Genomic DNA, 22,984 nt, shown 5'->3' with positions numbered 1-22,984 from the left:
CATATGACCTAGCAATGGGAGTTCTCCCCACATATCCCTTTGTACCATGGACCAGTAAGGGAGAGGGATTTGAAGGATCGTCCCTGGATTGATCTAATCCGGCCTTATTGGCTGTTGTAATTGGCCCCCGTGAAGGAGATGGGACGGGAGCAGCTGGCATGGCCGCTGGACCTACCAATAGACCCTCCACCTTGGCTCCTAACGATGACACTGTCTTTTCCAACTCTTGAATCCTCTCCATTAGCTCGATCTTAGAGACCCTACACAAAATGCAGCTAACATGGTTCACAGTAGTTGCCTTGTCAAAATGGCCCCCGATGGCAATGGGATAGCATCTACGGGTTTTGGGTCAAGAGGAGCAAACCTGTTTGAGCAGGGTACCGAGGGGGACAAAACCGTATCCCGTTCTGACCCCTCGGAAAAATCTCCCTCTGGTACTACATTGATGATGGATTTTGGGTCAGATCCTGAGTTGGGCGGGACGCGGGGACAATGCTTTCGAGGATTTTGTTTTGAGAACATGGAGGGAATTGATTTTCATTACGACAGAGAGGGAGCCTCATCAACCTCACGCGTGACATTACTCGCGATCTCGGTGCTGCTGCTGCCTAACACCTCTTTGCAATCCTTAACTATTTCTTCATTTCTTGATAACACACAGTTCATCGCTGCATGGGGCGCTTTTTTAATGTTTTTCCCTTATTTAATTGTAGCTACCCCCCGTCCTCCATGGCCTTCCTTTTTCCCATTACAGCGAAATGACAAAGAGGAGGATTACGTGAACGTAAACAAAAGCCAATAGCAATACAAACAGGCAAACACTCCCTTGGAGTAGGGATGGGTTGGGTCCAAGGGGGGCAAAAAGAGCTCAGACAGCCCCACTAGATCAGTTATAAATGTACAGTACCTTTAGGGGTCTGATAAGGCAGATGGCCGATGAAAAAGGGGGGGGGGCAGCCCGGCCTCCTCTGGCTCCTGACGTCCACAGACGGCCCGCCCTTTGCCCGGGCTTAGCCCGGCGCATGCCCGCGCGCGTCCCGCGGCGAAAGAGTCACTCCCTAAAATACTTCCGGTGCAGGGGGGAAGGGGCGGGCGATCTCCTGTTCTCCCCCGGGCTTCTTGGGGCTTGTAGTCCCTTCCTCGTGCCCCCGGCTGCACACACAGAAGCAGTCCGTAGTCCGCAGCGTCTCCCGCGAAGCGGGAGGCGCAAGAGGTGATTTAAACTCCCCGGTGCAGGGGGGAAGGGGCGGGCGATCTCCTGTCAGCCCCCGGGCTTCTTGGGGCTTGTAGTCCCTTCCTCGTGCCCCCGGCTGCACACACAGCAGCAGTCCGCAGTCCTCAGCGTCTCCCGGGAAGTAGTATTCCAAAGTGTTTGACACCTTACACGACATGTTATGATAAAGCCAAACCAAAGTTAGCATTAACCGCGAGGATTATAATGCACTTAAAAGTATATGGTATGGTTATATCATAGAACAGCTATAAGGAGATGGTTCCGAAAGCTGCAGATGGGCTCAGCTCATGCTAGGGCACCCTCTCACATAAAACCAAGCACTCTACCTCCAGGATTGTCGAGGTCTGCCTTAGGAGTGGCTTATAGGTGTATATGTGTCTATATAGGTATACTACATCTCTGTAAGGGGTGATTATACCACCTTACCCAGGCTGTAAGAACAGACCTGTGGTGTCAGTTTGGAAGGCAAACCAGGGGTGGCACAATACATGCTGCAGCCCCTTGTAGGCCTAGGGTGCACCTATGCCCTGGGTACCTAGGGTACACTATACAGGGGCTCACAAGGCTGACCCAGTAACTAATCTAGTATGTACCTAAAGTACATGGTATCAATTTAGAGAGAAAACCGCTAGGCTGTGGGCCTGATTAGCAGGGCCACAGCCAGACTAAAGTCGAAAAAGCAGAGAATCACAGCAAAAAGTGGGGGTAACCATAGGAAGCAGACCCTACTCTCCTACACCCCTTACCTACTGAAAACACACACTATGTGTAACAATGTCTTTGCTATCAAACATACTGTTATTCATTTCGGTCAATCATGCTCATTCCATGTGGCAACAGTTAACTCTGTGTTTTATGGAAACAGTAGGACAACTGGAACCAGCTTAGAATTCTGTTATTTTACAATCAGCCTCTTATCGATCTCATGGGTAGTGTCTAGGGCTTTACACCCCAGTATCAGAAAGAGGACTCCCGGGCAACTGAGAAGTTTGAGTCTAGAGAAATATGTCCTGTTTGATGAACTAACGATGGAAGCCTCTATTGGCTTGCACCAATTGCTAGATTCTGTAATATCTCTCCCTGACTCTCGCTTCTCAGTTGCCACTCAATATTCTCTGAGATCACAGTCATACTACCTGAAAAAGACAAGATGGCACCATGAAAGTAGAAAATGGTGGCTGCCCAGTAGCAATAGACAGCACACAGAGTTGCACTTCAAACCCTACATTTCAAGGTTCCTTAAATATGGAACCTAGAATCAACTTAACAAAACATAAACAAGACCCCACACTTGCCCCCTTGCTTCCACCCACAGCACAATAACGACTACACAAACTAGTAATGAACAGTATCAATATCTCTGCATAACAAACCCTTATTGCTGTAAAACAGAATCCTTTTACGGACAAAGGTTCTACACACATTATTTGGATAGATACTTGCAATTGGAAAACCTTCCACCACCTTTCCTTGTCCATCCAGACTTCTTTACGATGAGCAGATCTCATGTCTTAAATACAAACTACCAGGTAATTTCACAACACCTGGCTTATCTTCACAAACAACCTCTTGGTTCATTTTAGATCCAGCTAACAATACAAACGGAACCTCAAAAGTATTTTCACGAGGAATTGCTTTGCCTGCTCACAAAATCTCAAGAAACATAATTTCACCTCCACGCCTTAACCTTGGTTAACTGCAAATTGTTCTTAGTTACTCTGCTGAAATACTTGACTAGCCTGTCACGACATGGATGCTATAATAATGTTTTATGTGGCACCAACTGAAGACAAAAACTACCTCTTCTCCTGCAAAATCATCCAACGCCATATCAGCTGTGACTTTCTTTTTGGATACCACGCATGATTGAACACATCCCTTTTAGAAATCAGGGCTTTTGAAGTCACACTCTCAGCAAATGAAACTCTGACCAACATACCGAAAGCAAACCTCGGTGTAGATTCAAAAACCTTAACAGGACCATCTAAAGTCATCTTACCACACTATCTCTCCTTCAAAGGGTCAAACATGGTAACTTGAGACATGCCACTCACCAAATACACCACACAATTCCTTATAAAACACCTTACCTCCCTGTCCAAAGCAAGCCACCAGACATATCTGGCATGCCTTTAATTTCCCTGATATTTCTGAAGTCCACACTGGCTAACTCTATAACCTTTTGCCTCATTCCTACAGGTACCACCCACAGTCCAAAATGTCGGGATCAAGCCTCCATCCAGCATCCATTCACCCAGCACGTGCCAATATGATTTCTCCCCCATAACTTACACCACCCTTTTTAGGCCAACCCTCTCTCATATAGCCGTCCACACCAACCAACAAATGGTCATCTTTCAAATATTGCTTCCAACATTTTGTCGTAGTGTCTACAACAGACATCAGGCCACAGAGAATTGAAAACATTAGTAAAATAAAATAAGACATGAAACAAGCAGATGCTCCTGGATCAGGTCTCCTAATCAAATGCATTAAAGGGGTCATTAAGATCCCAGAATAAATTGCAGGTTCAAAACACTCATAATCACACAACATTAGCAGGCATCTAGAGTCTTTGCGCTCCATTTACATATGTACAAAAAACATAAATGAGGAATACTGTCTGCAAACCTTACTTCGCCCTTTTCATTTCCATTATTTCCGTATTACTTGAATTTTATGCACCAATCAAGTGATGGCAGAAAATGCATGATCCAAATGGGAGCAGCTGCTGTTCATCCACCGACGGTGTTGGCACTAGTGCTGATACACAGGGTGCAGTTACTAAGACGAGCCATGCTTATACAGGGGAGAGAGGGGTGCCCCCAGCAAATAATGGTAGATTTGTGGATACGCCAAAGGCCTTTTCAGCACTCCTTCACCAGTAGCCGCGTGCCCCTGGACACTACACGGGGATGCTGAGGCCCAAAATGAAAGAGTCACCCTCCCTGGTGCTTTGGAATAGACTCTCTCGCGTCAGTAATCCGCTTCATGACTCCCCGCAACTCCCGCCTGGTCACTTTTGTGTCAAACCTTTTTCCTATTTCTATTATCATTTTTGTAACGGCTCAGAGCAAGAATGTGTGACAATGAGGCTTATTTTCAATACAATAGTGTCAGTCAATTTCTTGGCATTGTGATGTCCGCTCCAGGGTCGGTGATGGGTGTGCGCAGGGTGCCTTGAATGTGCCTTGCGTGTATTTCTACAGGTAGTAGTCTACTGTGTGTTTCTGCCGCAAAACAAGAGCAGCACACACTCCAACAAGGACACACTAGTTTTAATACTATGTATTTGTTTACATTTGATTTATTTAGGAAATTGAAATTTACAGCATTTCACCCTACCTTCCTTCTGATTTTCAAACTTAAAATTACTTTATTGGAAAAAATACTAACATCTGTAAAAGAAATATCATTGACAACCGTTTAGGAATAATTTATGGTGGTTGTTATATGAGTTATATGAGATGAAGAGATCCACAGAGAATTATCATGCTTAACTTAACCTGAGTCCCTGTCTGCAGTGGGTTCGGACAATTCAATGGGCGGTAAGAGAACTGCACCTTGCCTGTGCCAGTGTAGAGTTAAGGTTCTTTATGGTGGAGAGAAAGCAGGTGTTTATATAAGGGCATAAACATGCTTAGTCAGATGATGAAACACTCATGCTTGTGTAGGCCTCGTCCATGCATAGGCGTCATTTCAAGGAGAATGTGTATTTAGGCTCAGCACTTGTTTTGTCACAATGGGAGATACTTCTAGTGTTGTCAGGAAGAGCAGGGCACTCGATTCCCCCACGAAGCATGTTGTCCTGCTGAAACTCTGTCTTCCTTCTTCACCCAGCTGCAGCCGCCCATTTTGGTTGTGAACCAGCGGACCGCTCTCATGCTCCTCTCTTCTCCTGTAGCGAGAAGGATTGGCATCGTACCTTGGCGGTCACCTCGTGGGTCCTTAGAGTGATGCCAAATATGTCTTCATGATATCTGTTCTGGTCCTGGCGGGGAAACAAGATAAGAAAAAGTATGAGGAAAGCACTATCAAAAAATCTGTAAATCTGACCCTCATTAGACTCAGCAGCAAGCCAGTGATACAACATACCAAGAGCATGTTCTATTAGGACCACTAATAACAATGTTGCTAAAGTAGTAAACTACTCCCTACTTATGAAAGTTAGGAAAAAAATATTTGACTATGGATTGAAAATTATTCTAAAGTACATAGCTCCTTTTCTTACCTGAGATTTATAAGAAACTGATCAGTCCACAACAACAGATGGAATTAATCCTTACCCTGTTTTAAAAAAAAGCTCTGATAGAGAGTATAGGATGGGACTTAAAAGCCTATAGACTACAATTTCGGGATCTGAAGTGGAGTCCTGGTGATGTCACGGTTCGCGGCGATTGCCGCTCCCTGCCATCCTTGCTACGCACACACAGAATTGCCGGGATACTCACTTCCGGGCGGAAGTTGAGTCCCAGTCTAGTTCTGGGCAGCTGACCTGGGAGCACTGAAGCACTTCAGGGGGAAACGCTTAAACATCGCGTTTCCCGCCGGCTCAGTGCTTCGAATCCTTTCTGGATGCTCCTGAGACGCGGATGCGATTACCGGAGCTGAGACGCGTCAGTTACCTGCTGGACTACGCCGCGCTGGAGCGCTGTCTGTTGTTGGTTCAAGCCGTGCTGGAGCGCTGTTTGTTGCTAGGTCTACGCCGCGCCGGAGTGCTTATTATCTTGCATCACACGAACTCGCGCAGGAGCGCTTGCTTGTTTTCCTCGTGGTTCTCCGCGCTGGTGCGCTATTCAGGGCTGTACATATTTTGCCTCCTTTAACCCTTGCCGCGCAGGAGCGCTGGACGGGGGTTAAGGGCCTTTTGCACAGGAGTGCTTTACTTTGGGTTTTGTTTTCATAGATAATTGGTTTCCCCATCGCGCAGGAGCGCAGTTTGGGGGAATTGCTCCGCTAAGCTGGAGCATTGTACATAGCTTGTTTTGTTTACCAGGGATGCCACAAGTTTCGTGACTAAGTTCTAATACATGCTACACGCGCAGGAGCGCTTTGCCTTCTGTTTTGACATTTTGTTTATTTGTACCTTGCGCAGGAGCGCTTTCCTTTGGTTTTAGCTTGGGTGCCCCGCGCAGGAGCGCCTCACCTTAGCTGTCCTTATCAGGAGCTGAAAAGATGTCTGGGTACCGCAGTCTCCAGAAGCACTGGTGAGTTCCCGGAAGGAAACTAGTTTCTGTGTGTGTCATGAGGGGTTGAGCTGAAAACGGGAGGGGTGGTTCCTTTCTGATCTGGCTCTTTTTCTGATCTGGTTCTCTTCTGGTTTCCAGCTGGCACCGGGATACCCCGCAAGCTCCCCACTCACGTTAAGCCTCTACATCCTGGCTCCCTTCCCTGCGTCCATCTCATCCCTGCTGGGTCTTACCTTCCACGAGGGTCAGGTGGGTACAGGGACGGGTGCTCTTGTCGTCTCTGCGGAATTGCTTCACAAGCAGAGGTAAGTCTTGTGGGGCACCTGACAGAATTCGAAGCCCACGATAACTATTCCACCCAGACGACATGGGCGAACCGGAGGTCACCTTGCAAGACATAGCAGTCATGCTGGCTGCCATGCAGACAGAGAACCTTAGCTTGCGCCATGACATAACAGCCCTACAGGGCCAAATGGCAGCCGGGGTCACCAGTCCTTGGGGAACCACTCCCAGTCCTAGAGTCAGACAAGAAGGTCTGTTGAGACAGCCTACGTTTACCTTTGGGGGGTCCTCCGCCGCCACCAACCAAGACACAGCCATTCAAGTCATCACTCCTCATCCTGTACAGCTAGCACCACCCGAACGCTTCTACGGTGACAGCACCTAGTAAGGAATATTCATCCATCAATGCCACCTGCATTTCATGGCAAGGACCGCGGCCTTTCCCGATGATGCATCCAAGGTCGCTTATATACTGTCGTACATGGGCGGGGATGCCGCTCAGTGGTCCATTGCCTTGGTAGAGAACGACGATCCCATGCTCAACCATCTGCCGATGTTTAAGGAAGCCATGCGGCGTATGTTCGCTCGCCATACCTTTGTGCAAGCTGCAGACAATGAGTTGCTCAACCTAAGACAAGGCAACCAAGACCTGCTCCATTACATCACCATGTTCAGCAGGCTTGTTATCGAGGCCCACTGGCTGAGGATAAGAAAGTATCGGTGTTCTATCGGGGATTGCGTGATGACCTGAAGGATCTCATATCACAGTATCCCGATCCGCCTGACGTAATAGGACCGTTCATCGACATGGTGGTGAAAATGAACTTCCGACTACAGGAAAGAAAGACAGACAAGGGGAAAGGCAGTGACAACCGTTTCTTGTCCTTTGGGGACAAGGGCGCCGAGAAGGCCAAAGAAGAATCCGCTCCCCAGGGCGAAGCTTCCGAACCCATGCAGATCGGCGACATAAGAGGACCCTTGACCAGTCAAGAAAGGGAAAAAAAGGAGGAAGCAGAACCAGAGCCTGTACTGTGGTAAAAGTGGACACTTCGTACGTAAGGGAATGCCCGGCAAAACCAACGAAAACTCGGGGCAGAAGGCCTTTTGCGTTGCCCATCACCAAGGGTGACAAGACGGGAAACGAGACAACCCAGTAGACAAGGGGATCCGTCCTCTGGGTTCTTCGTCTTGTACCTCAGCGATCCCTGCAGTATTCAACGGTAGTCGCCGCGTAGGCATGGAAGTGTCCCTACGGAATCTGGCGGGCAGGACTTGGTTGGTGACCGCTATGTTGGATTCCGGTGCGACAGGCAGCTTTATCGATACAGCGTTTTCCCGTGCCTTGGGCATTGACACAGTGTCGAAAGCACAACCAAAAACCGTCAAGGCTGTTGATGGAACGGACCTGACTTCCGGCCCTATCAGACACCGAACAGAGAACAGGACTATGTCCTTTGCAAACAACCACGCCGAGACCATCAGCTTTGACGTCATCGACGCCCCTCAATTCAAGATGATTTTGGGTTTGCCGTGGTTGGTGAAGCACAATCCCCGCATCGATTGGGTGACCAGAATCATACACCTGGATTCGGAACACTGCTGTAGCTCCTGTTACGCGAAGGACGACCTGCTAGGCGCTCGCTCCATACAAGCACGCTCGCTGCCAGTACAAGGCATGGGGATGGTTTCCCAAGCAACCATACCGAAGGAATATCTGGACCTAGCAGAAGTGTTCGACAGGAAGGGAGCCAACACTCTGCCACCACATCGGTCATTCGACTGCCGAATGGACCTGATCCCCGGCTCCACGTTGCCATGCAGCAGGATTTATTCGCTCACGGAAAAGGAGAACATCCACCTCCGCTCCTATCTGGACGAGTACCTGGACAACGGGTTCATTCGTCATTCCAGGTATCCGGTTTCCTCTCCTCTTTTCTTCGTGTCGAAGCAGGAAGGGGATATCATCTGAGGACCTGTATAGACTTCCGCTCGATGAACGCCATCACCGTGAAGAACCGGTACCCACTACCGTTGATCTCCAATCTCCTGGACCAGGTAAAGAACGCCTCCATTTACACAAAGCTCGACCTGCGGGGTGCTTACCATCTTGTCAGAGTCTGAAAGGGAGACGAATGGAAGACCGCCTTCCGGACGAAGTTCGGTCTGTTCGAATACCAGGTCATGCCTTTCGGACTCTGTAACGCCCCGCAGCGTTCCAGTTTTTCATCGATGAGGTGTTGAGGGACTTCATCGACGTCTTCTGTATCGTCTACATAGACGACATCTTGATATACTCACAGACCACCGCAGAACACGTTCAGCACGTGCATTCCGTCCTCCAACAGTTGGAAAAGCACGTTTGTACGTGAAATTGGAGAAGAGCGTTTTTCACGTCACCTCTGTTGAGTTCCTGGGGCACATCATCACTCCGGCAGGCATCCAAATGGACAACAAGAAAGTGGAAGCCATCTTGTCTTGGCCTACCCCGGAGTCCATAAAAAGGGTCCAAAGGTTCCTCGGTTTTTCCAACTACTACCGTCGATTCATTACAGGTTTCTCCGAGATGGTGGCCCCTATCACACGCTTGTTGCGCAAAGGGGTGCGTTTTGGTTGGGATCAAAAAGCAGACAACGCCTTCCAAGAACTGAAAAGGCGTTTTACCGTAGCCCCGGTCCTGGTGCACCCTGATACCGAGCAACCCTTCATAGTGGAGGCAGATGCCTCTAAGGACGCCATAGGGGGAGTGCTATCACAAAGAAGTACCAGCACAGGACAGCTGCATCCTGTGGCCTTTTACTCCAAGAAGCTCCAACCCGCTGAACGCAACTACACCGTGTCTGATCGGGAGCTCCTTGCCATCAAGACAGCATTCGAGGAATGGCGCCACTTCCTGAAAGACGCCAAACACACAGTAACCATCTACACAGATCACAGAAACCTCCAGTTTCTACGATCAGCACGTGCCCTCACAGCCCGACAGCTTCGATGGACCCTGTTCTTCAATGAGTACAACTTTGTGATCACGTTCCGGCCCAGGAAAGACAACGCCAAAGCGGATGCTCTTTCGCAGCTAGATGAAGCCGACGAGGATGCCGAAGACATCGAGCCTGTCTCCATAATACCGGAGAAACACTTCCAGGGCATAGTCGCATCCACGGACTTCATCACCCAGGCGAAACAAGACACGAAGCAGTCCGATCCAGTGGTCCTGGCAGAGGGTGACGAAGGTGTGACATGTGTGAACGGGTTACTATACAGAGGAGAACAGCTGTACCTTCCGGGGGTGCCTGGACAGAAAAGAGCACTCTGCCTGTGTCATGATCATATCCTCTCCGGCCACCCTGGCTATCACAAGACACTCGATCTCGTACAGAGACGGTTCTGGTGGCCAACAATGGTGACCGACACGAGAAACCATGTGACAAACTGCGCCGTTATTCTGCTAGGCAAGAACAGTTCAGAGCCTTCTGTTGGCCTTCTGCGTTCCATTCCTGTACCGCCGTATCCGTGGCACACCATCTCCATGAATTTCGTGGTCGAGCTCCCGCTCACCAAGACGGGTCACACCACGGTTCTCACCATAGTGGATCACCTCTCCAAGATGGCGCATTTCGTACCCTTGGTGAAATTACCCACAGCAGCAGAACTGGCCTTGATCTTCGTACAAGAGGTGGTTCGCCTCCATGGCATTCCGTCAGTGGTCATAACGGATCGGGGATCGCAATTCGTGTCCCGCTTCTGGAAGGAGGTATGCAGGATACTCGAGATGGACATACGCCTATCCTCAGCGTACCACCCCCAGACCGATGGTCAGGCCGAAAGAACAAACCACACCATGGAGCAGTACCTCCGCTGTTTGCTGCTTATGGTTGAGAAGGAATGGTCTGAGGTGCTATGGATGGCGGAATACGCGTACAACAACAGCAAGCATTCGGCCATCGGCATGTCCCCTTTCTTTTGCCTCCACGGACGTCACCCTCGCACCACTGCCTGGGAGGAACCCCTGGATAGCCAGCTACCCACAGTACGGTCCTATCATGATTCGCTGCGCAGGCTCTGGCAGCAAGCACGGTTCGAGCTGGCCAAGGCGAAGGACACCTACAATGCGCATGCTGACGCACATAGACAGAAGGAACCCGCATACCGCTCGGGTGATAGGGTATGGCTTTCCATTCGGCACCTCAATGTGCACGGACCCAAGAAACTGTTGCCTCGTTTTATGGGTCCCTCTGTCATCGAGAAAGTGGTCAACCCTGTGGCCATGCGGCTCTCGCTTCCTCCACACATGAAGATCCACCCGGTCTTCCATGTCTCCCTTCTGCATGCGGTCCATTCTGGCGGCTCTGTTCCCTCTCCTCCTTCTCCGGTGGTGGTGGAGGACCATGTTGAGTATGAGGTCAGGGCTATCTTGGGGTCTCGTCGTACCAGGGGTAAGCTATTCTACCTGGTGGACTGGAAGGGGTACTTTCCCGATGAGCGGTCCTGGGAGCCCTTGTCCCATGTGCGCCATGCTCCTGTTCTGGTCCGGGCTTTTCATCTGAGTCACCCTCTAAGCCCTCGCCCTGCCTCCCCTTTCTGATTTCCGGGGGTGTTGGGGGGATCTGTTCTAGGGGGGGGTGCTGTCACGGTTCGCGGCGATTGCCACTCCCTGCCATCCTCGCTACGCACACACAGAATTGCCGGGATACTCACTTCCGGGCGGAAGTTGAGTCCCAGTCTAGTTCTGGGCAGCTGACCTGGGAGCACTGAAGCACTTCCGGGGAAACGCTTAAACATCGCGTTTCCCGCCGGCTCAGTGCTTCGAATCCTTTCTGGATGCTCCTGAGACGCGGATGCGATTACCGGAGCTGAGATGCGTCAGTTACCTGCTGGACTACGCCGCGCCGGAGCGCTGTCTGTTGTTGGTTCAAGCCGCGCTGGAGCGCTGTTTGTTGCTAGGTCTATGCCGCGCCGGAGTGCTTATTATCTTGCATCACACGAACTCGCGCAGGAGCGCTTGCTTGTTTTCCTCGTGGTTCTCCGCGCTGGAGCGCTATTCAGGGCTGTACATATTTTGCCTCCTTTAACCCTTGCCGCGCAGGAGCGCTGGACGGGGGTTAAGGGCCTTTTGCACAGGAGTGCTTTACTTTGGGTTTTGTTTTCATAGATAATTGGTTTCCCCATCGCGCAGGAGCGCAGTTTGGGGGAATTGCTCCGCTAAGCTGGAGCATTGTACATAGCTTGTTTTGTTTACCAGGGATGCCACAAGTTTCGTGACTAAGTTCTAATACATGCTACACGCGCAGGAGCGCTTTGCCTTCTGGTTTGACATTTTGTTTATTTGTACCTTGCGCAGGAGCGCTTTCCTTTGGTTTTAGCTTGGGTGCCCCGCGCAGGAGTGCCTCACCTTAGCTGTCCTTATCAGGAGCTGAAAAGATGTCTGGGTACCGCAGTCTCCAGAAGCACTGGTGAGTTCCCGGAAGGAAACTAGTTTCTGTGTGTGTTATGAGGGGTTGAGCTGAAAACGGGAGGGGTGGTTCCTTTCTGATCTGGCTCTTTTTCTGATCTGGTTCTTTTCTGGTTTCCAGCTGGCACCGGGATACCCCGCAAGCTCCCCACTCACGTTAAGCCTCTACATCCTGGCTCCCTTCCCTGCGTCCATCTCATCCCTGCTAGGTCTTACCTTCCACGAGGGTCAGGTGGGTACAGGGACGGGTGCTCTTGTCGTCTCTGCGGAATTGCTTCACAAGCAGAGGTAAGTCTTGTGGGGCACCTGACAGGTGAAACGCTCAGGGTTCTGTATTATGAACACAACCATTTGAATGATTGTTGGTTTGCTCCCATCTCTCCGGTAAGAAGTAAATAACACCCAAAGTATGATTATGCAACATAAACTTGGAGAAAGCCATTGAGTGACTTGTGCATAATAGGACCTCAGATTTTAAACCTCATGCCATAAACGTTCCTATTAGAACAGGAAGCAGGGCTTTTAATCGGACCAATCCCAAAAGTAGCCCTGACACTCATAACCCAGTTCAGGTAGTCTGACTTTATTGAAAGACCGTAAGCTCATATTATGCTTTCCGTTCGTGCTCGAATTAAACAGCAGCCAAAATAAAAACAAACCCCCTTATCCAGATATCTTCTGGAAAATTACTATAGTATTATGCCATTAAGAGAACAACCAATCATCAGTAACCTGCATCAATATTAGTCTTGGCTGCAAGCTACAAGCCTTCTTTTCTTGTTCAATGCAGTTGAGATAAGTAAGCCTTTTTGATCTTCTCGGGGCCACCCTTTGGGAGTTTCCCCATTCCAGGCCAACACTCAACAAACATACCCCTGTACCAGGCAGAATCTTTTCTCCGGTTTCAGGAGTTTCTACTGTTCACCTCCTTTTCCTATAAATCCGTAAGAAGAGAGTGATGGAGGATCTACCTCAAGTATATCCTCTGAAAGGATGCAACACAAGAATTATAATTGAGGGTATTAATATGTCAGCTATATCCTATTTGCTTTAATGACTACTCTTAGATGTGGGTCATCAAAAGATTTTTGAGAAGTCGTCTCACCCTCAACTTATCGAGGCATGCTTCATCATTTGATGACCTCTCACACCGGGGTAGGACAGTGCCGCCCCAACGGACTCAACTAGGGAAAGCTAGTCTATCCCTAGGAGTTCTTATAAATCTCAGATCAGGACAGTACACTGTGTCTTGTTTTTTTAGGGGAAGAAAAAGTGATTAAATATACCTAGAGGTATACTCAAAATCTTATTTATTCAATGAGTACCTCTGGTATGTTTATAAACCTTAAAAATAATCGGTTGTTAGGCGCAGTACAATGGATCACCTGACCTAGTATTTACGTCTTACCAGTTGAGACAACTTCTCAAAAATCTTTTGATGACCGACCTTCTTTTCCTGTCAGACCTGCAATTGGGCTATACATTAATTTCTTGTTAATTTCAAATCATTTTGTTATTATTATTAATATTGTTATATATGGTTAATCTTATTCCTGTGCTTACAAGTTCAGAGTGATTTACTTGTGCAGCCTTCATTCGCTTAATCTAATCTTAAATTGTTTAACAGCCTCAATATTCTAGTTATCATGTCAGAAGATGATTCAAACTTTAACAAAGAGGCAAAAGCGCAAGTATTTAGAGAAAATTTGAATTCTTTTATTATGGATTCCATCAATCAGGCGGTTTCAGGCTCTATGTCAAGTACCTCTAAAAACCTGGAAGCCTCTGTGCAGAGCACATTAATGCAGTTAAAAGGATTCTTGTTCAATGGTGGATAAAAACAGGCCATTTCTTAAAATAAAAGCATTTTAAACAAAAATACCAACATCCAACTTCTTTTTTAAGTAAGTACATTTATTGTATAAGTTAATAAAAACCTTTACAAAAATAATCGCTCAAGACAAACATTCATCAAAATAAAACTACAATTTCATCATTTATGCAGATCAACAATAAAAAGAGCTATGGGACAGTTTAGATTAACCCAGCGTTTCCTGTTCAGCTGGCTTGTGCCGTGCTCCAACAGGAGTATCTATTCATCTGATGAGCTTTGGGCGGTCCTTAGTCCAACATGTAACATAAAAACATGAATAAAATAGAGCATATGGTTTACATGTATATCTAAAAATAACAAGATTAGTAGCATCGTATAGCAGCCTTGTAGTCAGATTTTATAATGGGGATGCTACAGGTCCGTAGCGTGTCAAGTGCCCAGTAGTTAACAAAAGATTATTTTTGATGTATTAAAAGGAAAGCTTTTTGTGTCAGGCGTTTTCCAAGTAAAAGAGTGCCAATTCTGGGGGATGGTGGGCCCGTGTTCGAAGCTGTTTATGGTGCGCCGGGTCACTTCATTTTCTCCTCTACCACCCCCATAAATTGTATGAACTGGCATGCCAGCTGTAGGTCTCCTCCTCCAAAGGAAGCCTTCACTGCTTGTCTGCAGGTTCTTATCCTCTTGATGTTGAAAAGTGATTTAAAAAACAAAAGTCGTTCAGGGTCCAGTCCGCGGCAGGTGCATAGTAGGTGTGTGATGCTCCTTTCTGCTTTCCAGCAAAGACGGCACTTAGTTATTTCTGCGAATCGCTTCCATGGTGGAAGATGCGGCAAGACGGGAAGAATTCCCATTCGAAACCGGAGATATTTCTCTTTTAATCTCCTGCTGAAGCCAGCACACAGATAGTTTTGCGGGCAGGGGCTTGTATAACTCTGCAGCACGCACCAACCATGAGACCTTCCCCTGAGCGCTTCTTTGTCCTCTACTACTGACAGCCTTTTCACTGTCTTATTTACCAAAGACTAGAAGCTGTTCTGCGCTCCCGAGGTTTCCCAGAGCTCCTTCAGGCCTAGGCGATTTATAGATGCTGTCAGCTAGGCTTTGCTTGAGTTTATCTCTTTCCATTGGTGGAAATTCAGAGAGCTTTGATCGGAGTTTCTGTTCCTAAACCAGCATTTCACATAGGTGGCGTTTTGAGCTATTGTTTGCGATTCTAGACCGAACTCCAGCCTGATTTGTGCAGGAGAGACATCACTTGAAAGGCTGAGGATTATTCTTGCTGATCTCGACCTGTGATGTATTCCTATAGGTTCTGTATCGATCCCCCTATTCCTGACCCTGTTCTGGTTAACAAGTTAACTAGCAGCCATCCCATGATGCAGAAACCGTTATCTGATTAAGCCACACCACGGCACAGGAACGTGTTATCTGATTAGGTCATAACGCTTGCCATCTAATTAGACAAGCAATATTCCTCCAGCCCCTGATAAGGCATACGGAGTTCTCAAAACAAATCAAACCTATGACAACCTGGGAAAAACCCTGCGGCCATTGTTTTGATTTCACCGAGAACTTCAGCAAAAGAATGTGCTAACGACCAGTTCGTATGACATCCTTATTGACGTATCTATGTCCATCCTTACGTCAATCTCGGCACCTTACAGGTATAAATATTACCGGTATTGCCTTAAGCAAACACACGCGGTGGTGACGAGATCGGAGCAGCCAGACTTGCCGAAGCCCAGCGCAGAGCAGACCCCGCTGGCGCAGCCCCGCCTTCCTGACGCGCTGAGAACGAGACGCTGCTTTCTCCTGCCGAGAAATCCAGCTCCGGCGCTTCCGGGCAGCCCTTGCAGGCAGCCTGGGATATCGAGACCAAAGACGAGAGATACCATCCCTCAACCATCCTAGATTCCAGGTACAGAACTGAATAACCCCTTGCAGAGAATTCTTGAGTCAGTCACTTGGCAAAACAAACTTAACTTAAACTGCTACTTTCTATTCCCGCCCACGTATTAGGCTTAGGTCAGGTACACTGGGGTAGGCGTAGTTAGAAGCACCAGTTGAGTACAATTAGTCAAATGTATATATTTATGTATCTATTTTATCCATTTTAAACCACCTTATGGCTTAGAAACCATATAAATGTTTTTACAGTATTATTTTATACTTCTGCTTTTATTGTATGCACTTTACTTAACCATAAGTATTGCGATAATATCGATCCATTTCTCTTGTATGAGAAAAGAGACTGATCAATAAATACCATCTTTTATTGAACACGCCCGTCTCTTCCTTTTCTCTACAATCTGGTGAGACTAAGAATGCACGTACTGACTGAGTAAAATAAGTTGTCTTTTGTTTTCACACGACTCTAGAGATACACTCTTGATTAGGGGAGAGCAAAGTTGTCATGTTCTATGGTTGTCAGAAACTAAATCCCTTCTTGTCTATCCAGGGAGGTTCAACTCCTCCTTGCCTATTCGAGAAAGTTTCTAGTGAACTCTGAGCTAGCTGGCAAACCCAAAACTTTAAGTCTAATATCGACAATAGAAGACCTAGTTAACGTCTGGTCTAGGCCTATACTATTGAAGGTATTATTCCAATGCGCAGAGCCTAATGGGATAATAGGAACTACACTACATGGCGCCCAAACGTTTGGAAAGGCGATAAAACTAACGCAAGACATTAGAGTAACTCAGTCGTGCTTTTTCACTCAGACCCCTTTTTTCCCATAATACTCCAAAGACGTCTGGAGTGGGTGAAAGGTCATATCCGCCAAACCTCGCAGGAGGAAACTCCTATGTATGGTTCTTGGTTTAGTCAACGTTGAAGGATACACTGTTCCAAAATATTGTGCATCTAATCTTTGTTTCCATAAGAAACCTGATCTGCAAACAAACGAAATAACCTTCTGGACAGTACAATGTCAGACAGTGAAGGAGAAAGAGAGGCAGCTAGAATAGCAGCTGAACTCGTAGCAGCTGATAATACTATGCAAGAAGCGGACCCGGATATAATACTCATCCCGGTCAACATAAGGAAATCCATAACTTTAAAACTTATAGAAAATGGACTGACACCTAGAGGTGGCACAGTCATATTCGTAATAGAGGCACACGAATATCGGCAGACAGAGGTATTCTATTCATGGATACACTTTCCAGCAGCAAACGCTGTAACAAAGCACTTCCACTATTACAAAACAGAGGAACCTCCTAATGAGTACATTCCTTTCGAGGAGGTGGAAGTACCACTAAAATTTCAAGAGCACCTGCTCTTGTTTAATGGCGCCCTAAAACATAATAATCACATCACCAGGCTCGGTCCATTAGGTAGACCAGGAGCAACGTGGCCGGTCCTAGCCGGATACACACCACATCCAGACATCGAAAGAATGTCTGCAGCAGATCTTTTAATACAACTAAAACAATTAATAAAAGTACATAGACAATTAGTCCAATATGTAATGCGGACTTCAACAATCCAACCAGCAATTAAAATTCCACAGCTGACCCCTCATCAGGGGAACACAAATAAAATTACACCACAGAACATACAGTCCTGCCTAGGTAAAGTACCAGCTAAACGGGAACAAATACCATTCTGGTTAGCACAAAAAATCACCCAAATAGAGGCGGTGTTTCCAGACACCACCCCGTTAGAAAAACACAGGATTCTGACTATCTGTCTTCCAATGGGAATCGCACCACACGTGGAGGACTGTGACACTTGGGGTACAGTCTTTGCTTCCATTTACACAAAAACGCATGGTGTTCCATCCATCTCAGTAATACCAGATGTGCTAAAACAAATTCAAGATGAATACGGTCCAGAACCCGCTTTAACTCTTGGTATGAAATTACTAAAAGACTTCAAGCAGGTCTCGGCAATACTATTAGCCAACATAAAGGGAGAAGCAGCAAACGTGGCGATCCGCCAAAGGTTAAAAGAGACAGATATAGCAGACCAACCAGCTGAAATTGTCAGAATTATAGAAAAATCCTATGAGGAACTAGGTAGAGATAGTTTAGGTGGAATACCAGTAAAACCCCAACTGATTGAAAGTCCTGAAAAAGTATTTTTTAATAATAATTTAACATCACAAAAAAAGAGCTGGGATGGAAACAAACAATCCAATCCTAAAGAAAAGAAATTCCAGTCCAGAGGAAGGTCTCCTCGGCGGAGAGAAAGATCTCCAAACCAAGGACGCAGGTCTCCCCAAAGTGAGCCCTCTGGGAAAAGATACAACCTTAGAAATAGGGATAATATAAAGAAGCCTGATAGATATCAAGAAATTGATACACGCCCCTCTCAATCTTTTCAGACTTCCTCGCAGAAATCGGAAAGAAGAGGACGATCAGAACAAAGAGAAGGGCACGTCAAGTCCAAAGACAAGGAACCTGCTCATCTAAAAAAGAAATTACAATTTCCAAAAAAGAAGGTAGCCAGTATTAAAGTAATTAACAATGCCGAGAATACTGAGGACACAACTGAAAAACGGAGAATGGGCTCAGACAATGCTAGACAGCGCAGCAGAAGTGAGCATAGCTCGCAAAGTCCTTAGGAAACATCTGGAGACAGTGGACACGAATGAATACCTTCAAGTGGAAACTGCAGACACCAGAGTTAGCAAACCTCACAAAATATATGAAATAACTTTACGTATAGAAGGGGATAAGACTAGAAAAATAAGGGGACTATTTTGGGATAATCTCTCCAAGGGCTATGACATCCTTCTAGCTGAAAAAGACTGGCCACCAGAGTTCGTCAGGGACTGCCCTCATGGCGAAGGAATAATTATGCCTGCCTTCTCAAATCATATCCCAATTCATAAAAAATACACACTTGCTAGAAAATGGGCAGTAGCTCAAGCTCCTGCTTTATATAAAAATCATGTAGGATGGGATGAGGACTCTCCTCCTCACAAAATCCAGTTAAAATCACAACCTACTGCACAGAGACATTACCCAATCAAGCAAGAAGCTAAAAAACAGGTAAAAGAAATCCTAGATCAACTAGAATACCAGGGGGTGATTGAAACTTGCACCTCACAAATGAACAACCCTTTGTTTCCGGTCTCCAAACCAGACAATTCATATCGTCTAGTTTTAGATTACAGACACCTTAACTCATGTTGCAAAACTTTTGCAGTGCAAAACTCGCATAGTGCTGCACTAAAGAATAACATAGTGCGCAAAAAATACAAAACAACATTAGACATCTCTAATGGATTCTTTTGTCAAAATATAGCACCAGAGAGCAGATATTTGTCCGCGTTCTCAATAAATGGCGCTCAAAAACAATTCTGTCGGTTACCCCAGGGGTACAAGAACAGCCCAGGATTATTCTCAGCGAGAGTAACTGAGTTACTACAAACATATGATGACGAAGCATTATCTTATGTCGACGACATATACTTGACAGATGATGACTTGGATACTCACTTGAAGAGAGTGAACACCATAATACTTGGGTTCGCAGCAGAGGGTTACAAATTCAACTTTAAAAAATCTAGAATTGCCCATCTAACAGTCCTGTTCTTAGGATATGAATTATCAAGTGAAGGCAAAAGCCTGGCTGACAATTTCCTAGAGAAATGTGCCGTACTCCAAGCACCTAGAACACTAAAAAACCTACAGTCAATTCTAGGCTTCCTAAATTTCGGAAGAACATACATTGCAAATTACGCAGAAAGGGTCAAACCCCTTTATGATCGATTAAAACCAGATTTTCAAAAGAACCAATTGGACTCAAATACACACAGAAATTCTGAGATCCTTACAAACAGACATGTTAATTAAAACAAAATTAGAAACACGTGATAACACACGCAATCTTGTGATTCGAGTCATCCCAGGAAGATGCGGATTCACATACCTGACCTCTAATGAGGGAGAAAAGGTACCAATTGCATTCAAATCACACTTGTACACAGAAGCTGAAAAGAAGTTCAGCATTAAAGAAAACATTGTTCATGCAGTTCAAACCGCAATAGCTAGAGAAAAAGATAAAGCTGACGGTAGACGTATCACAGTCAGAACAGCAGAATCAGCCTTTGAGGCAGTAACAACACCGTGTAATTTACCAACAACAGCATTGAATACGGAATGGATACAATGGGTGAATTCAATTACAACGGACAGAGTAAAATACTACTTTGATCCAGAATTAAAAGAATTGAAAAATCTAGAATATGAAAGAACATTCCCTCTGCCAATCGACATTCTGCCATTACGACAGTACGCTTGTGTAATCTATACAGACGGACATGCTCAACCCTCCGTTTGGGGAGAACAAGCTTACAACCCCACATGTGAGATTACAAAAGAAGTGTGGCGCGGAGGTAAACTAAGACCTCTATTAACAAAAACACACTCAGTAGAAACTAATTCAGAACAACAGACTGAAATAATAGCATTGAAAATGGCGCTAGATAATGCAGATCGCGAATTCCCGACACTTATAGTGTCCGATTCATATTACTGCGTCAAATCATATAACAACGATTTGCAGACATGGATTCAAAACGGTTACAAAGATGACACAGGTGCAACAATAAAGCAAAAACTGCTTTGGGAACAAATAGTTCTGTTACAGAAAGAACTACCAAAGACTCACGTGACACACTCACTGAGTCATCAGCGTGATGGCGTTCACGTTGCAGGGAATTCATTGGCTGAGACAGCCACAGCGGTAGCAACTAAATCGGCTTCCGTAGCTAGAAAAAAGCGTACAGTGAAATACATTGACGGTGAAACAGTGCTGGCGGTGAGAACGTCATCAAAAGGCGACTGTTCAGCGCTACCGATCAACTATCCACTCAATTATACATACATAATCGATGCAAACTCCGTCCCTTTTGCTCGAATCCCTGGAGTGGGGGATAGAGTAATTCCAAACATGGACAGGAGAACTTTGTTAATTGTAGACACACATATAGGTGAGGGTCTTAGTCATCTCAAACTAAAAGATTCTCTGGAAGAACTACAATCAGTATACTGGTGGCCAGGCATGAGCCTGCAGCATCACATTTTTGTAAAAAAATGCCCGGACTGCAACAGAGATCGCAGCGGCGAGAGAAACGGTGTAATACCATGGCGTTTCACTCAAGAAGGGCTAAGCAATAATCAATAAGACCAGTGTAAATAACGCGTCCTATTAACAAACAAAGACTAGTTTCCACTTATAATGTAGACCCCAGCACTCGGCTGACGTCGGGACTGTTATACAAAGATTTGCGAGTCTAAATGGCATATACGCTAGGAGCATGCTACGTTTGACCAATGTTTTCAGTTTAATCATTGCCAAATGAGCATAGCACAGCAGGATTATTCTCACTTCCTTCCTGAGGGATACGGGATGGTGTAAAGTAAAAACCAAGGCATAAAGCTATCTATAACAGAAAGGATATTAGGTTCGGGAGCTGGGTGGGTCAAACATCTAATAAGTGTCCAACGTAGTCTAAACAACCTGCCAAGAAATTCTCTGAAGGGATTCAGTCCGTACGAATTATTGTTTGGAACTAGGATGATGGTCTTAGATCTTGACAGTCAGACTTCAGTGGTGAAGGAAAAAAGCTTTGATATCAAAGATCGTTTGGCTATTTTGCAGGACTTAAACGAAACAAGAAAAGACCTGAGCAACATAAAGTTGAAACAGCAGCCAACAACCACTGAAGAACCACCACCTGTCCCAGCAAGACCTGTCTGGATTCCAAAAGTCGGGGATCTAGTCACAGAAAAGATCGCGGTAAAGAAGGAAATTGGGCCTTCTTACAGAAAAGCAGTTCCTGTCTTGTCTATCAACGGGACAAGATCAGTTGTACTACCGCCGCTTGCTGGTAAAAAGGAGAACCGAGTTGTATCCATCGACCTGGTAAAACCACAATCATGTGGCCAATAAAAAACAGTAGGCCAAGTGGACTCCCGATAAGTAGCAGAACACCAAGGTTTGCTACCAATACAGAGGTCCTAACTATGAGGCTAATCACATTCGAAACGCCTACAGAACAACAACAAGGACTATGCAACAATGCATTGGAACTCACACCTCTAAAAACCCAAATAAAAACATTTAGTAGAGACACACCAACCTACAACGAAGTAACAAACGAATATGCAAGAAACAGTAATCCTGAAGCAATTGGAACAATTGACAGAACGGCATCCGGCTACTTCATAAACTTCGATGAATTCTCTGAAGACCTCAGTGAATCAAAGACACAGCCATCAACAAAAACCTTTAAAGATAAAGCTAAATAACTTTTGAAACAACTGAAAGAAACCTATCTGATTTCTCCATGGATTGAATTTTGGGTGGCCTTTGGTGCATTTATCCTCATACTTTGGCTCATCATGGTACTAACTTTGGGACGCTTCATTGAGGGAAAATATGCTAAAATGGACACAGCAAGCCAGAAAATCAACTTGATCCTCAAGCCACACACATCTTCACACGTCGAGAAAAGAGAACTTTCTTCAGTCAACTTTACAGCCAATCCTATACCGGGTGGGGTAGCATGGGACAACACTGACTATGAAATTTATGGTCCGGTTGAAATCCTGAAATATCCACAACAAATCAAGATCTCGTTGAGTGACTTTGTAAAACCAAGCTCATTTGCTGATGATTGGGACTTTGAAAGCGTTAATGATATGATGTCTGACCTAGTGATGTCTGCTAAATTTACCAAACATGATTATTTGCAGGGTTCGACTAATTATGATAGTATGTACCGTTACAACCACTATGGTAACCATTTTCTACATAAATCGGCACAACCTAGAAATGTTTTAAATTATAATCAATGGGAACATTGTGCAACCCCTCCAAAAGGAAGCTCAAGAACCTTTTATGACAAATATTCATACTTTTCAGGGTTCAACACAAGTAATGCTGAAACATTTTATTTCAAATTGTCAAATAAGACAGGGTCAAAGACCATGCTTACAAATACGAAATTGATATATTCAGACTCATTTTTTGAACAAATGAAT

At 45.8% G+C, this 22,984-nt stretch overlaps 1 protein-coding gene across 1 annotated transcript in view; it reads right to left on the bottom strand.

Annotated features, from left to right (window-relative positions):
- Positions 1-4,494: 4,494 nt before the first annotated feature.
- The window catches only part of NOS3 (nitric oxide synthase 3), a 999,469-nt gene continuing 980,979 nt past the window's right edge, over positions 4,495-22,984 (bottom strand). The window contains exon 26 of the mRNA XM_078662772.1: positions 4,495-5,225. Coding sequence (XP_078518898.1) covers positions 5,115-5,225 — 111 coding nt within the window. The 3' untranslated portion in view covers positions 4,495-5,114. The remainder of the gene's footprint in view (positions 5,226-22,984) is intronic.

Source organism: Lissotriton helveticus, chromosome 10 (genome assembly GCF_964261635.1).
Source record: "Lissotriton helveticus chromosome 10, aLisHel1.1, whole genome shotgun sequence".
In the NCBI taxonomy this organism is placed as follows: Eukaryota; Metazoa; Chordata; class Amphibia; order Caudata; family Salamandridae; genus Lissotriton; species Lissotriton helveticus.
This window is presented reverse-complemented; position numbering and strand designations above follow the sequence as displayed.